Source organism: Cherax quadricarinatus, chromosome 74 (genome assembly GCF_038502225.1).
Source record: "Cherax quadricarinatus isolate ZL_2023a chromosome 74, ASM3850222v1, whole genome shotgun sequence".
NCBI classification, from domain to species: Eukaryota; Metazoa; Arthropoda; class Malacostraca; order Decapoda; family Parastacidae; genus Cherax; species Cherax quadricarinatus.
The window spans coordinates 7,914,541-7,932,335 of NC_091365.1; the positions used below are offsets into that span (position 1 = coordinate 7,914,541).

General features: G+C 41.3%; 1 protein-coding gene across 5 annotated transcripts in view; it reads left to right on the forward strand.

The window, feature by feature from the left end:
- The window catches only part of LOC128700214 (uncharacterized), a 258,421-nt gene extending 241,303 nt beyond the window's left edge, over nt 1-17,118 (forward strand). For 2 of the 5 annotated variants that reach the window (XM_070100766.1, XM_070100767.1), the window contains exons 3-10: nt 5,357-6,132; nt 9,480-9,564; nt 9,938-10,069; nt 11,153-11,328; nt 11,824-11,895; nt 13,152-13,323; nt 13,561-13,772; nt 14,365-17,118. In XM_070100766.1, the coding sequence (XP_069956867.1) occupies nt 5,926-6,132; nt 9,480-9,564; nt 9,938-10,069; nt 11,153-11,328; nt 11,824-11,895; nt 13,152-13,323; nt 13,561-13,772; nt 14,365-15,519 (2,211 nt within the window). In that variant the 5' untranslated portion in view covers nt 5,357-5,925 and the 3' untranslated portion in view covers nt 15,520-17,118. Of the gene's footprint in view, nt 1-4,474; nt 4,623-5,356; nt 6,133-9,479; nt 9,565-9,937; nt 10,070-11,152; nt 11,329-11,823; nt 11,896-13,151; nt 13,324-13,560; nt 13,773-14,364 lie in introns of those variants that run through there. The other 3 variants (XM_053793271.2, XM_070100768.1, XM_070100769.1) reach the window with 3 other exon arrangements.
- Nucleotides 17,119-17,795: the final 677 nt, after the last annotated feature.

Sequence of the window (17,795 nt, forward strand, 5' to 3'; positions counted from 1 at the left end):
TTCATTGTGTATCCCTGAGCTTGAAGCTTCGTTATGTATCCCTGAGCTTGAAGCTTCATTGTGTATCCCTGAGCTTGAAGCTTCATTGTGTATCCCTGAGCTTGAAGCTTCGTCATGTATCCCTAAGCCTGAAGCTTCGTCATGTATCCCTGAGCCTGAAGCTTCATTGTGTATCCCTGAGCTTGAAGCTTCATTGTGTATCCCTGAGCTTGAAGCTTCGTCATGTATCCCTGAGCCTGAAGCTTCGTCATGTATCCCTGAGCCTGAAGTTTCGTCATGTATCCCTGAGCCTTAACCTTCTTTATGTATCCCTGAGCCTGAAGCTTCGTCATGTATCCCTGAGCCTGAACCTTCTTTATGTATCCCTGAGCCTGAAACTTCGTTTTGTATCCTTGAGCTTAAAGCTTCGTTATGTATCCCTGAGCTTGAACCTTCTTTATGTATCCCTGAGCTTGAAGCTTCGTCATATATCCCTGAGCCTGAAGCTTCGTTATGTATCCTTGAGCTTAAAGCTTCGTTATGTATCCTTGGGCTTGAAGCTTCATCATGTATCCTTGAAGGAATACATCTCAGTGACTTTCTGGATCTTTTCTTGCCAAGTTTTTCTTTATAGCTTCAGAACGCTTCATCCGGTCGTCTTCAAACTTTGAACAATTTTGCAATGTAACTATGCAGAGTTTCTTGCAACTCCTGCCGTATGCAAGCGCCCTCTGCTCAGTCAGTTGTCAACTATTCTGGATTTTGGTTACCGTGTAATACCTTGAGAAAGCCTCGTCTGGTCGGCATCAAACTTTCAACACTGTTGTGTACTCTTTACATAAGAAGGCTGAGATTGTCACTGGAGTGTGTTGGGCCAATTAACCAGTGTTATGACTTACACAAGTAGACATGACTTAGACAGGTAGAGACATGACTTACACAGAGATATGACTTATACAAGTAGACATGACTTACACAGGTAGAGATATGACTTACACAGATAAAGAGGTTGTAGCCATGCACGTCAGACATGCATGGCTAGGTAGATGTCACAAAAACATACATGTTGATTCACATATTGCCTGCACGTGATCCTTATGACGACGTTTCGGTCCCTGCTGGAGGATTCTCATGTCACAAGTGGTTATGACCTGACAGTGACCGTCCTTTCACGCTGCAGGTTAGTTGTGAGTTGCGCAGCCACGTTATTGTGATTTATTATTCTTGCTAGACATGTCGTGCACTGGTGAACAAGCCATGCAAGGGTAGAGACAGACAGAGAGCGGGAGAGAGAGCGAGAGAGAAAGAGAGAGAGAGAGAGAGAGAGAGAGAGAGAAACAAGCTTTTATGCCACAAGACGGGCAGAAAGCAGCAACTTCACTCTGGCTGTACCCTTCTCCAGAACATCACTCCATCTGAGATCATACATACCCAGGATGACTCGAGTATGGAACACATTCGTTCAGCATAATGATGTCAACGAGATAACGTCAGTTGATCAAATGAAAATGCTGGCCCACAGATGGCTCCAACTTCATCCTGTTCCCTACTTGTATGTCTCATAACAATAAAAATGCTTTCAAATGAGCTGTTAGGAAGTTAGGAATCCTTAACCTGTAAATAGCTTGTCAATAAAGCTAGGGATCCTTAACCTTGTCAAACCATGTGTAAAAAAAAAAAAAAAAAAAAAAAAAAAAAAAAAAGAGAGAGAGAGAGAGAGAGACAGAGACAGAGACAGAGAGAGACAGAGAGAGAGAGAGAGAGAGAGAGAGAGAGAGAGAGCAGGGGAGAGTGTGGGGTAGTAGTGGTGGTAGACAGAACTGGGCAGGGCTGGTAGTCACTACATTCCGTCATGCACTGAGGCGACTCTCCCTCAAGCATGAGGCTGGTTGTTAGCACTCAATCAGCACCAGCACCCTGAGAGGGATAACACTCAAGCGAACGAAATGAGGACTACACATAAATAAAAGAGATGAAAGGAGCAGACAGTAGAATCTGGCGGCACTACAACAAGGGTAATGTACACAGGAATTCAGGTTACAGTACAGTGGCCGGTACAGTTCACAACACAAGTTACAGTACCGTGGCTACAGCAATTCACAGTTAACCCACAAGACATTTCGGTCCAGAAGGAGAAACGTGTGTCTCGACTTTTCACTGTAACGTCTCGCTCTGTGTATAGCTTTTATCAGGTCACGATAAACCTGCCTAGCATGGGCCAGTAAGCGTGCTGCAGTGCTCCTTCTTATGTTCTTAGAGCTCCTGACTTCATAAAGCTGTACGCAGATGAAGTCCCAGCAAAAGCGCGTTACACGACTTATACGTTTGTGTGTTGACCCCTTTCAGTGACATCACCGAAATGCTCTGCATAACAAGGGGATTTCTATATAGTAGTATGTCATTGATGTCAGCTAGGCCTATATACTTTGTACATGTACTTGTAGAAATAAAGATTATTATTATTATTATTATTATTATTATTATTATTATTATTATTATTATTATTATAAAACTGTTGTCATATTCTTACGTTGTTATGAACAAATCAGGGAACGAGTGGAGAGTGAAGCTGAGGTAACACTCTCGCTTCACACACACTGAGTGTCCGTGGTTCGATCCCCGGCAAGGGTGAAAAAATTGGGCGTGTTTCCTTACACCCGTTCATCTAGCAAGCAAGTAGGTACCTGGGTGTTAGTGGACTGGTGTGGGTGGCATCCTGGGAGACGAGATTGAAGGACCACAATGGAAATAAGACAGACAGTCCTCGATGACGCACTGACTTTCTGGGGTTATCCTGTTACAGAAGCTTAAAGCTTTATTACAGCAGCCTAAAACTTTGTTACAGAAGCTTGAACCTCTATTACAGCAGCTTAACACTTTATTACAGAAGTTTAAAGCTTTATTACAGCCGAAAGTTTTGTTACAGAAGCTTAAACCTTTATTGCAGCAGCTTAACACTTATTATTACTATGTTATAGGAAAGCGCTAAACCAGCAGGATCCATGAAACAGTAAATGGGAGGTTTTCTGATTTGATTCAGCTAAGGGGAAAACTGCTTCAATTCCCTCTTTATCCATCATCCCTTCCTCCCCATCACCCTTGAAGGGCACTAAAACTCAGACATTCCTTGCTTCACAGCCTTGAAGACGACAAAACGTATCATTACCAACGCACATAACAGCAAGTTTTATGGCTTCTTGGAACTTCCCTGTATAAGACTTCGGCATAAAACTTTATAGTCATGGGTGAGTGTTGGTTGACCAGCACCTGCATGACTTACCTGTGTTAGTCACTGTCTGAGTCACCTGGCACTGCTTGTGGCCTTCGAGGTGCCACCATGCTGGTGAAGGTCTCTTAATGTGAGGAATCGGATTGGTTGATCTGGTTTGAAGCTTCTCGACTATACGAGGGTCATTAAGCTGCGTGTAACCTGTTCACCACCTGTCAAGAATACTTGAATGCCTATAAACAGGGATTAAATTAAACCTCTACTCCTTTGAGCGCAGACGAGAAAGATGCATTATAATATACACCTGGGAAACCCTAAAGGGACTGGTCCCGAATCTGCACACAGAAATCACTCCCTATGAAAGCAAAACACTAAGCAGATAGTGAAACATACCCCGATGAAAGCAGGGGGTGCCATGAGTACACTGAGAGACAACAGTGTCAGGGGGCCCAAGGCTGTTCCATTATACATAAGGGGAATTACCAATAGACCCCTGGATGTCGTCAAGAGCGAGCTGGGCAGATACCTAAAATCAGTGTCAGATCAACCGGGCTTTGGCTCGTACGTTGGATTACGTGTGACCATCAGTAACAGCCTGGTTGATAAGGCCCTGATCCACCGTGAGGCCTGGTCATGGATCGGGCTGCGAGGGCGTTGATCCCCGGAACACCCTCCAGGTAGATATACGCTGAGATATATGTACATACCTTTCAGTGTACATACCCTATCTTTTGCCTCGTACATCTCAGGCTTTGTATGACCCTTGTGGGTTTAGTGCTTCCAAATGAATATACGTGTGGATAGACCTTCACAAGGTGTGTCAGGTCCTGTATCTTGGTATGTCAGTGCCGGAAGTCTTTTCCTCTCTCCGTGGAGGGAAGTTCCGGTGAGTGGTAGTAGGAGCAGTGTTGCGTCAGTCAGTAGCTACTAGTACTGAGTGACGTGGGTACTGTGACGTACAGAGTTGCGTCACTCAGTAGCCACTAATACTGAGTGACGGAGCTACTGCGACGTACAGAGTTGCGTCACTCAGTAGCCACTAGTACTGAGTGACGGAGCTACTGTGACGTACAGAGTTGCGTCACTCGGTAGCCATTAGTAGTGAGTGACGGAGCTACTATCCAGATGTACTGCTCTCACACACACATACGTTACAGAACAACCTTAGGTTGGTACAACGTTTCGCCTTACATAGAGCAAAACGTTGTCTCAAAAAAAAAATCGTTTTGCAACGTGTCTAATCTTCCCAGGTACGATCAGTCCCCGCTACCCCTGGCAACGCCCTTCTCACCTGCCAGACACAAGAACCTGTCCTTCCTGAGGTCAGATAACCTTCAGAGGAGGATGGTACCTTGATGCTGGGGAAGGACTCTTGATCCAAGGAACTAGTGCTACCTTCCCCGATTTTCTTCTGGTAAAGCCTAACAACCACTTCAAGTGCTGCGTTGACAACTTCATAACTTAATAAATTTTAATTTTTAAACGCTAGTAGCATTATGTTTATAATAAGGGATATTTATAATAAGGAATTTTAACATTAAGGGCGTATTTGAGCCTTATTAAAGCTTCCCGTCACCTGTACACCACCAGTATTGGGTACTTTCACTTCTAAAACAGGTGTTAGAGTAGACTCTCGGTGTATATACACTGAGAAATATACATCTCAGTGTGTATGTGTATTTGTGTATTTTTCAGTGTCATGCACAGGGAAGTGTGCCGCCCTTAGTGCATATTCACCTGAAATATGAATGTTTTCATTTTATATGCGCCAAAAATATACATTCTTAGTGTATATACGCTGAGAAATATACACTAAATGTATATACGCCGAGAAATGTACACTTCTCGGTGAATATACGGAGATAATTATCTCCGTATATTCACATTGATAATGGCATATTATAATAAGCCATTATCAGTTTGTATAAACACTTAGAAATACACTCTTCAGTGTACATACACTGCAAACATACACTTCACAGTGTATATCACCTCGGGGATAGGGTGTGGCGGGTCAAGAACTAGAGCATAGCAGTAGTGAGGATACTGTTCCCAGGTGAGCAATATAACCAGCGTGGCAGCCACGCGCTGCAACGGGAAATACTGGTGTCTCCCAGTTGGTCAATAATTCCTCTTTATTTTTTCCAGATTCCAGGCCAAGATCAAGAGAGGAGGCAAGAAGCAACCCAGTAGTAGCCTAGCGGCCTCGCTGGGTGGACGTGCTGTGCTGCGCTCTACCTATGTACACTACCCTTGTACTGTGTAGCTTGCTTGAACCTTATAGTGCTGTGTACTGGTCAAGTGTATGTTACATTCTTGCTCTGCCATACGTTCTGACGGAGAAAATAAGTGCTTGAGAAGAGAGGCAATGAAAGTGAGATAGTCAAGAGTCGTAATTTTTGTGAAAAAAGTTAAATTTTAGTGGGTAGTATGAGTTGGTGAGGAAGGTGGACGAGGGTCTCAAGTCACCGCTAAGCAAGAAGAGGCTGGCAGCACGCCCGCACGCCCACACCACAGCCTGTGACCTACCAGCCAGGTCGTTCCTTCCTCGACCACCAGGGACAGGTCAAGGCTGAGAATAAGAACTGCGATTATTGTCTTGTATAACGAGAATGTGAGTGATGTTTGTCCTCTCCTGGTAGGCTAGACGCCCCTGTGTGTGTGTGTGTGAGTGTAGTAGTGATCACCCCGCCCACTGGGACGCCCACTGTCTAGGGATGTCCACCCATTCGTCTGGGTCGTCGGTGGGGCGTGGGTCGGGTCTGGGCCCACACTTAGTACCTGTGGGTATGGCCCTCACGCCCAAAAGCCTCTTAAAGCGACACAAGCTGCCCACCGCTGCCCACCTGCACACACCCACAGCCCCGCCTGGTCTAGACCTCTCACGCCCACTACTTCTCTACAACACCTATAACTCTACAAAGGTAAGTTCACCTACTACACCTATTTGTACCCGTGTGGAACCTATATAAGTAAACAGCATAACGTACTTAGAAAATTTGACATTATGAAAGTTTTTTCTTAAAAGTACTTCTTTGTTTCCATCATTAAATGTTATAGTTGTAATTATTTAGTCCTGAATCATTTTCACCTATATACATTGCATTAATATTTTTTTTTGATAGGCTGTCATAGTACCTTTCTTTGGAACTATTCTTGGAATGTGCAGTCAGTCAGTGCCTCCTTGTTAACCCTCAACGGTAACGTGTTAGGTAATTTAAACTATATTTATACAAGTTAACTGTGCACTCAGAATGGTTGATTAGTTAAGTTTAGTTAGGATTTGTTAGGCTGGTTTGATAAGGTTAAAGCCTATTGACTACACAAGGGTCATTAAGACACTTCACCAATCCAGAATAGTTTAATACCGAAGGCAGGGATTAACGTATCTCACTAGATATAATATGTATACACGTTTGATGTATACATGACCTTGTTTGGTTCGTTTATCAAGTTTAAAACTTATTGACTACAAAAGGGTCATTCAGGCTTCAAGTCACTTGTACACAACCATGACAAGCATACTTTAATTCCTAAAATAGGCGTTAATATAAACTCAGTATATATATACGTAATAAAAATACACATCTCGGTGTAAATACCCGCTGGTCGTTAGGAATTTCATCCCTTTGTTTATATATATATATATAACGGTTAAATTCATAATTAAATCTCGTTAGTGTAAATAATTTGGCTTTATGTTAAATTTACAGATGTTATTCCCGTCTTTGTTTTCACCTATGTTGTCGAGTAAAAATTATTATAAGTATTCCGTGGTCATAATTTAGGGATATTTAACCCAAGATAGGCTAATAAGCCAGATGAGGATGACAATAAACATTAAATTAGTTCCAGCTGTTTGTCATATGGCATTGTTCTCCCTGACCTCTTGCTTGACCGGTTCACTGAGAGCCAATGTACGACCTTCCCTTCCATGACCTTATACGAGTGAAGAAAATACACGTTTGCAAAAAGAATTTTTATTGGGATAATTTTTCGATCTGTTAAGATCTTCAAGTCATACAGAATACAAATTCCACGGATATGTATATTTATAATATTCTAGTAGGAGAAGATACATATATTATACTATACTAGTAGGAGAGGAAGCGGTGAGGCGAATGAAATAGTTTGGAATTTGATGAATTATGGGTCCAGAGTACTGCAGGAGAGATACGGGACTAGGTTGAAATGCTGTCTGGTTTCTTTGATATGTTTGCACTCTTCCTGTACAACTTTTTTACTGTTCATAATGCCCCTGTAATATGATGTGTGTGTGTGTGTGTGTCAGTTGTTTGGCATATAAGTAGTTGAGGTCTGGATGGTTCCAGGAGAGCTGCAGATGTCACACTCGCTCAGGTATGTGACCATGCCATCCTTTCTCGCATGTTCAGATACTTGAATGAATACCTGAACACGCTCTTGGGTCACTCTGCTCCCGGGTGCTTAGTGAGCAGATTCGGTCCAGTTTTCCGTTTTTTTTTTTTTTGTTTTTTTTTTTTTTTTTTTTTTTTTTGTGTGTGTGTGTGTGTGTGTGTGTGTGTGTGTGTGTGTGTGTGTGTGTGTTCGTTGACACTGGAGACTGATAGTCATACGTGTTCCACCCATCGTCTGAGAGTTTACCAAGGAGGCCAAGTGCCATTTTTTCTAGCGTATGAAAAACTTCTTTGATGTCAAGGAAGCTTTTCATAAGGCAAGAAAAATGGGACTTAGCTTCTATGGCAAACTCAATGAACGTACAGCAAAACATACAAAAAATGTTAGTCTCCAGAGTCAACGAACGCCAAGAAAAAAGCCTAGAGCAGAAACTCGACGGAATTTGTTCACACAGCTCCTGAAAGACAATAGAGGGACCCAATATCGTCAATAACTTCAACAACAACAGTATATTCACATACTAGCGTGTGGCATTACAGCTCGGTCCCTTGGAACCTTCCAGACCTCCACTACCCATATACGCCAAACCACTGACACATCATATTTATAGTATTGCAAAGACATTCTTAACGGTAAAAGTTGTACAAGAACAGAGTATAACATTTTAATTTAGTCCGCTGTGCCTCCTAGTACTCCAGAGCCACGAGTCATCTTGTTCCTTCATTCACACCACTTCCTCTCCCTTCAATACGTGTGTGTACTCACCTAATTGCGGTTGCAGGGGTCGAGACTCCACTCCTGGCCCCGCCTCTTCACAGATCGCTACTAGGTCCTCTCTCTGCTCCCTGAGCTTTGTCATACCTCGTCTTAAAGCTATGTATGGTTCCTTCCTCCACTACATCACTTGCTAGACTATTCCACTTCCTGACAATTCTATGACTGAAGAAATACTTCTTAACATCCCTGTGTGTGCGCACGCACGCGCGATTTGTAGCTTTTTTTGACATGTTAAAAATTTTGAAAGACAGAGACATTGGCCCAAACCTCTTTCTACATTTTTGTATTTTCTTGGCTATTCTTAGCAGTAAGATATTTCTATCCCACATGACGTTAGGATGTAGTTCGGAGGGTCATCTGAGCTGTGATGCCAGCACGCTATTGGCAAGACAGCGATTGAATGACGCTGATGTCTTTTTTTTTTTTTTGAGGGGGGTGGGGAGGGGAAGGTCACCAGATCTCGGTGGGAGACAGCAGGCGCGTTAAAAAATTGACCTGTAACTTGAGTGACTATTATACGACCTTTCCTGACCCTAGCGGCTCCCTCACGATCTTATCTCACTTGACTGGCTCATGTATGACCTTTTCTAACCTGAATGTTTGTCTCCAGACTTACGAAAGTACGACCTTTCCAAAATTGAGTAGCGCCTGTACGACCATTGACGCGATGGGTTTCAGAACGACCTTTACTGACCTGAATGATAGAGGAACGACCTTCACTGGCTTTAATACTTCATTCACGACTTCCTTTTTTTACACACGTACGACCTTAAACGTGATTCATATAATGACGGGGAAGCGCCAAACTCGGAAGGAGTCATACAGTACCAGGGCAGTGGGAGGTAATCAGGTTTGATTCAAGGAGGGGGGGTAGCTCTAGTTACTTGGATCAAGAGCACTTCATCATCAGGGCACCCTCCTTGAATTGTTGTTGAACTTGGAAGTGCAGATGACCTGTGTTGACCTAATTGAATAATTCTCTTGACCAGTATTTCTTGTGCGACCTCTGACCTGACCTAATACATGACCTTTTCTGTTCCGAGTGGCACGTGCAAAATTACACGTGACCTGGTGTTGAGTGTGGTGGGAGTGACCTGGTGTGACCTGGTACTTGCAGGTGAGAGGCGTGTCGTTGAAGCCTGGTAGGGACGGAGGCCTGACTCCCGTGGGTCCAGCAATTGTCATCCCAGAGGCCTACACTGGTGAGTACACACCACCACCTACCCCAACCCCTTTATTGTTCTGGTGTAACCCATCAAACAGCCGAGTTATGCACTTTGTATATTCACTATTATAATTATATTATTAAGAGTTATAAACTTAATATAACACTCGTTAAGGAGAATAAAAGATGTTTTACAGTAACTTTATTGCTCTAAAACAGTCTTGCAACAAAACATCAATTTTAATAATAAAAGGAAACCGTAAAATTACGATTGTAATTAGTCGGTTTATACTTCCAAATGTTCATTATTATTATATATTTTACCGAGCATTATTACTGCTAATATTGCTATTACCTATACAGGTTATTATTACTGACTGGTTCATCCTCTCCAACTCTTGCCTTAACAGGTTGGTTCGCCATCATTACGAACGACGGCCACACTGCCACTTATTTCTCCACAGTGGAACAAGTGGCCAACACTAAGATATCTTTCTTCCTCACTCGTCACGACGTTCCTGCTTATACCAGGACCAAGGAAGGTAGGTTGATTCTCTAGCTGATAGACTGGTTGCTTCCCTGCATGATAGGTTGATTTCTGGAAAGGTAAGCTGATAATATGTATGTATATAATGTGCGTTTCATTTGTGATTGATTTCGTTATAGAGTTGAACATGTAATGGTAGGGGCGGGGCGCTAAACCTGTATCAGTCATACAACACCTGGAATGAGGGCGAAGTTGGTAGCCAGGTTTGATTCAAGGAAGTGGAGGATAGTTCCGATTCCTTGATTAAAAGAGCTTTTATACTGATGTCCAGGTACCCACCTCACCTTCCTGTGGTGCCAGCATTGTGACTTTCTTGGCACTGCTCTTCCTCACTATATAACAATGTATATCACAGTATATAACACTATAACTGTACACCTAGTTGTACATACCACTACGATATACACTTATTTACTGATAGTGGTATACACTGCTAAAGAACGTACTATATTGTTATGCACTATACATTAGTGTGTGTATAATATAATATAGTACATTCTTTAACAATATATACCACTATCATTATACAAATATATCGTAGTGAATAACACGCAACAGTGTATATCACTGTTATATGTTTTTCATTGTTTATTTCGATAACTATGTATACATTTGTGCATCTTGATTTATATTCACAAGTGTGTATATACAGTGGTAAGGACACACATGTCAGTGTAGTTATATTCTTATAATCAACGGGGAAGCGCTAAACCCGTAGGATTATACAGCGCTTGTGGGGGGATTTGGAAAGTATTAAGGTTTAATTCAGGGAACTGGAGCACAGATCCAGTTCCTTGGATCATGAGCCCCTCACAAGCGTCAAGGAACCTTCCATGAGGGGGGTGTAGTTATACAGAATTCGCCACATTTCAGGAATTACATTATCCTTGATGTTAGTGTACAGTTGTATCCATTTCGGATATTAGCGCCAGGTAAATAGATTTTAATCAGGTTGGATCTAAGGAGGACAGCTTCCCTTTCTTAGATGAGACGTGCTTCACTAGCATCCAAAGCCTCTACATGCACATGGAAAGGTAAAGAACGTGACTCACAACGTTATGTTGTTTTCTCCTGCCAGAGGATGGTAGAGTGTCGTACCAGAAGACGGTGGTGCAGAGCGGCCACGTCCTCAAGCTCCTGGGCATCTTCGAGGACCTCAACGCCAGGAAGACCAACAGTGGAGGCCGGGGCCGCGATGCCATGTCTGTCTTCAACTGCGACAAGTTTGCTCAGTGTCTCAATTACAGGAACGAGGTAAAGTGTTCTTGACTTTAAACGACAACGCTGTGTTTGCTTTTTAAGGAGTTTTATCTGGTTTAAATAGCTTCTTGCATTTGTTGCCCAAGAGTTAAGTTTACCTCTCAAGGGCTTGGTTTGGTTCATAAAAGATTAGTTAGGCTTTGTACACTTCCCAGGGATGTGAAACGCACACACATATAAGCACTAAGATAGAAGACACAAGTGATATATTAATATGCATTATACCCACAGTTAATGGTAATAAAATTCTAAGTGTTTTCTTGATCTCTCAATCATTCTCAAGAAATGTGAGAGAATACGAAAGTGCTTGTAATTTTATTACGTCACTGTGGTTATATTTCATAATAAAATGAAACTTGTCCTGTGATTTTTATATATATATATATATATATATATATATATATATATATATATATATATATATATATATATATATATATATATATATATTATATGCTAAACTTAAGTTTTCGTTTATTACGTCTTCAGGAGAGTACACAATGGACAGAGGAGACAATACATTCAAGGCAGGAGGTGAGGTCGAGTGTCATAGATGGCGTGGTATGTAACTCACGTCAACTATTTTTACGTTCATCATAAAATTTATTGGTAATAAAAGGTTTCTGACTTGTGCGTACCAGCGCTAAGATAAAAATTTAAATATATGGTTTCATTAAAATACTTTTAATATTTTCGCTATAAAAACTTAATAGTAGCAATATAGGTATTTTAAAAATTCTTAAAATATTGTTAGTTCCAAATAAACGAAATATAGTCGACCTACCTCTGTGTTGTGCATGTGTTGTTTAATATAAGCGATCAGCTCTTTAAAACACTTTTCTAATATAACAATTGACACACGAGTTTAGAAATTATTTTTTGCACATTCATCAAAGAATGTGTTGATACAAAAACGCTTAAACCGTGTAGATTATTCAATACATAAAACCCTTCAAGGAAGGAAGGGGGTGTGTGCCTTAATGCTGGTGAAGGGCTCTTGATTTTAAATAATTGAAGGTACTCTATCTTGGATCAAGTCTGATTACCTACCATTATACAATAGAGATAAAAACATTTAAATACATTATCAAGTTTATAATTGTGTATACGTACATCATTACACGTGGGACAGCAACAAGTATATGTGAATAAAACACTATGTGGTTTATAGCATTTATTGAGACGTTTCGTCCCTGGTGGACGAAACGTCTCTGGTGGACGATACTACATATTGTGTCTTATTAACATACTTTTATTTGTATACTACAGTTGATATACAACTGAGTATTACGTGGATATGGTCAACTGTTTGAAAGGGACACGGGGGGGCTAAAGTTCCATATATTTATTACAATCATGGGGAGAACCAGTGGCTCACGGACTGACCTGGAGTTTTACGACTTGCTTGCCGTGAGTTCGATCCCCACCCGTACTGTGGTTTGAGAGCGCTAAATCCATAGGGACTATACAGTGCCTTGAGACGGGTAGGCTATCAGGTTCGATCCAACAAGAGTGTTTAGCTCCAATTTATTTGTATTAAGAACCCTCAGACATCTAGGAAACCCTGAAGGTTAATATTCTATACATTATTACCCTGTATAAATTCAATCGTCAAACCAGTGTGGGACATACAGCTCTGTGTATTATAGTCACGGGAAAGTGCTTAACCCTTCAAGGGTCATACAGCACAGAGATAGGGAGGTATTAAGGTCTAATTCGAGGAAGCGTAGGTAAGCACACACTAAACTTAAGTTTGCCTGTTTGGCAAAATTGTCCCAGCCGTTGTGCCATATTTGCTAACTTGCATTTTTTTTCAGGTTGTGTTCTTGCCGTTTTCAGCCTCTGGTCGGTTCTATACGACGGCGCACAAAGCGAGCAAGAACCCGAGCCATGTGTACTTGATGGCTCACATTCTCAAGAACCACAAGTTACCCATCACCGTCCGCCTTGTATGTGGCTACATGCCTCGTGTCCCTTGTAGCTTTACTGGTAGGTGTTTGTTTTTTTGTAGCTTTATTGGTAGGTAGTCGCTTGCAGTTTGACTGGTAGGTGGTCGCTTGTAGTTTGACTGGTAGGTGGTTCCTTGTAGCTTTACTGGTAGGTGGCCCCCTTATATGTGGCTCATTTAAAGTGTAATTATAATTAACTTTGTGATTGTCAGTATTTTATATTTAGTTTGTGAGGTATTAGGTGGTTGCTTAACTGTGAGTTGTCTCACTACCTCAGGTGTGCTAAGACTGGAGCAGGCACAGAAAGAGGCAGTGATCCTGGCCTGCACCATGACCAACGAGGCTCAAGCTACTCTCTTCGAGATCGACGTGTCGTCCAACTTTGTCTTGACGCCCGTTAAGGACCCGATGTTCCCCAAGACGCCCATCTTCCTGAAGACCGTCTCCTATTGTGAGGACGAGGCCGACGCCTGGAGAAGGCAGATCAAGGTGGGGGTCGACTGGATCCTCTAGTGCATGACTTATCTTCTTCTTCTACTTGTAAGTCCTCTAACTGAACTGCTATATTTGTGATTGTAAATCATCTGAATAAATATTTCTTGTGTTTTTTCTTATCTAAGTTTCTTTGGTTAAAATAATGGTCATACTTACGTCCATGCTGTTGCTTCTAAGTCTTACGTTGCAGCTCGGTGAAGTCTTGCAATATCCTGCAGCATTATGCTTCTTTTTAAAATCCTGTAGTATTCTGCCTACTCTTATGTTGTTGCAAGTTACTTAATCTTCCATTTTCATTAAATGTCTTCGTTGCTTGCAAGACGGTCTTTATCCATAAGGGCTCTTTTTCGAGTGTTTATATCAGTACTTGATGCTAGTGGACACTTCACTATATGTGCTTACTCCTCTCTCCATTTATTTTGGGTCTTCAGAAGTAATGTGCCGTCGACTTTTGGCCATGTCCCTCATTATCTACAGTGGAAACAAGTAAACTTGTAATTATAGTATTCTAAATTTTTGTGCAAGTTAACTAATAACTGTACCTTTTAATATGAATCGAAATCTAATTTAAGCGCTCTGGTTGCAGGTTACTCACCACGTGACTGAGAAGAGGTCAAGGTCATTGACCCGGTCACTGAGCGACAAGTTTGTGGAACCACTAACGAGTGTCCGACCTCTTAGTTTGTCGTTCCTGTCCGATCATGACAAGAAGAAAGGTCGAGACCGTGACAACTCCAGGGAGAGTAGATCGTCACAAACCAATAAAGAAAAGACCAGGGATAAAAGCAGAGAGCACAGATTTAGAGACTTCAGGATTAGAGAGAACAGCGTAGAGAAAACAAAGTTCACTTACCACGACAGGAGTAACAGCTACAATGGGTACCCAGTGAAAGACCCAAGCTTGGAAAACAAGAAAAACTCGGACCACAGGAAAGTCTCGAAGCAAAATACTTATGTCCTGCAGAACGGCAAAAGTTCCAAACACATAGAGAAAAAAGCTGAAAGTGAAAGCAGCTTCGTGACAACAAGGTCCATAGAAAACATGGACTATTCTCGTGTTATTGACGACATCAGTCCAATACCAGAGAATGAGGAGGAAGAGGAAGAGTGCGAAAACCACTACTCTGAGATCTGTGATTATACATGGAGGAATAGGAACATTCCTCGAAGTGAAGCTCCTCTTAGTCTACCTAATCTTAGTTATTCTCAGAGTGGAGACAGAATGAGAGAAAAGGTGTCAAGTAAGTTTTCCAGAGACATTAGCAGTTTTAATGATAGCATACACAGTAACAACTCTTTTAGAACACCAATTCGACGTAAGAGTAGCAGTAGTCCAAGTGAGAGAAGTAGTTCTAGGTCAATTACAAAGGCCTCAAATATTGTAGTGCAAGAAAATCTTTTAAGGAATGGTAGTAGTGAAAGACTGCGAAAAAGAGAAACGAGCAAAGTGTTTAAAGAGGAAGTGCTAAACCAAGACAGAGTGGATGAAATTTACAAGGAAGTGATAGACAAGGACAAAGTGAATATGTCCAGCGATGAAATGCTGGAAAAGGATAAGGTAAATGAAGTGTACATTATACGAGTGGTAGTGAAAGACAAGGACGACGACAAGATGTCTACCTTGGCGAAGGACACCTCCGGAGGTTACTATATGAAGATCAGGGGCTTTGAGGTGCCCAAGGAAGAACTTGGAGGCAATGTATCTGGAGATGCTATTAATGGCTACGATTCTCTCTGTTGACAGTACAAGTGAGCCAGTGCTAAAGACATATCAGCTACAGACTGTAATTGTTAATGGCCTAAGTTTCCGAAGCTAATGCAATTACCCCAGAATTAGTTATAACTGTGCCTCTTGTGAAGGATGAGGAAGTTAGGATTGGAACTCATTACAAATGGCTCTAGATGCGCACGTTATCACTGTTCAAAAGGATGAAAACCTGTGAACCTTAACTGTGCCAGATTTAGGTATAACTGCTCCTGAAATGATAAGGTTAAAGCATCGTTGAAATACGATGTATACTTTGCTGCTATATCACATGCTATAGACAATATAAAACTGTGTCACATTTAGCGTGCATCGACTACTAGAAGCAGTGTAAATGTGAGGAGCGGTCACGCCACCACTTGAGGACCCAGTTACAGTTCCTATATTTCCTCGACTAGTGTGTTGGTGGTCAAGAGGATAACTGGAGTACCGCAGCTCCTGCAACAGTAAGGATGTGATGATTACACCATTGGAACTACTGTGAGTTGCTCATGATCGCCTCAGCTTACGATACCATTCTTACTGTGACCCACAGGTGGATCACGAAAGAAATACCTTTTTTTCCTCCAGCATTTTGTTTGGCTCCTGTAAATTAATGGTTTCACCCACTATTTTAGCTTCAAAAATAATAAGTTGTTTTGTCACTAACTACTAGCATGTGCAGAGATAAGACAGCCAGCTCACATCCAGTCTGAAAAACATTTTTTGTTAATTTCACTTAAATTTCTCCATCACCTCTGCCATCATACAAAACTGCTTGTATCGTGTGGCTGCAGACTTGAAAGTAACGTCTTGGTGTTGGCAAGACTATTGATGTTAAAGTTATACAAGAAGTTTTGCAGTGATAATAAATGGGAATTGTGTGTTCGGGTACAAAATAACTAATGACTATTTTAATACTGGGGCTGTCCTTACATGACGCCGTTAGTGTTATATATGCTAGCATCACCATTACGCTAGAGGCTGATGGTGCTTTTCATTGACTGTTATATCGTGCTGAAGCAGTTGTTGCGGTAATAAGACTTTTACAAATAGCTGTGATGCAAAAACGAGTCACAGACATCGTGTGCTTGATATTAAACGCAGTCACAGACGTTCTAAGCTAGAGACAGTCACTGCAGCAAAGGTTGATTATGAATGTAAGGAATCTGTGTTTGTGCAACGAACCCAGTATCTTTGGTGGCCAAACATAAATGCTTTACATATTCAAAATTCAACATCCCTTCGTGCTGTGCGTCCCTCATAGCAGTTTTAACATGTTCCTTAATTCAGTCGACAGGATCCAAAACTCACCCGAGAAGTGTATCTGCTGCTTAGCAGGGTTATGGAATAAATCAAACAGAAGGCTGACCATTCATGTTAAGAACTTACCTTATCCTTCATGCTGTAATAATGTTCATGGCATGTTACAGCCTGATTGTACTTTATATATAAGTTAGGGGGAACAATACAGCGAAGGAACTTTGCACAGCGGTACAGTTTCTCCTCTGTAAACTTTGTTCTGAAGTGCTTATAAATTAATACTCAACATGTTGAAGACAAATGGTGAATTATGTAAAAAAAAATGTACAAGAATACTTTTATTTATTTGACCTTTGTACTAAATAAAAACATAATAAAATAGTGGTATTCCTATCCGCACCCTTTTTATATTTAACCCCTCAAGGGAGGAGGTTCCTTGATGCTGGTTAGGGGCTCTTGATCTAGGGAATTGGATCTGTGTTCCAGTTGCCTGAATATCTTTCATCCCCCCACAGGCGCTGTATAATCCCTACGGGTTTGGTGCTCCCCATATTCCTTATTTGAAAAATTAATAAAGAAAAATAAAGTTGCATGCAAAGTTTTGCACGAAAAATAAAATTAATGACATGATCCATTCAAGGGGGAGGGGGGGTCCTTGATGCTAGTGGGGAACTGTAATAACTGCACCAGTATCAAGGTACCTCGTTTAAGTGAGTTGTCATTAGCCATTCATAGAAGGGTGCCTTGAATGCATTTTCATCATCCATTAAGGCACGTCCCTTGAATGAATAATGAAAATCTATTAAAGTATGTGCCTTGATGTTGAAGGGCTCCTGATTTCGAAAATTGGAGCTGAACTTAGTTTCCCAGGATTCACACCTGATTACCTACGATTTCCCAGGCGCTGTATGATTCATACGGGTTTACTGCTTCCCATATATATATATATATATATATATATATATACATATATATATATATATATATATATATATATATATATATATAAC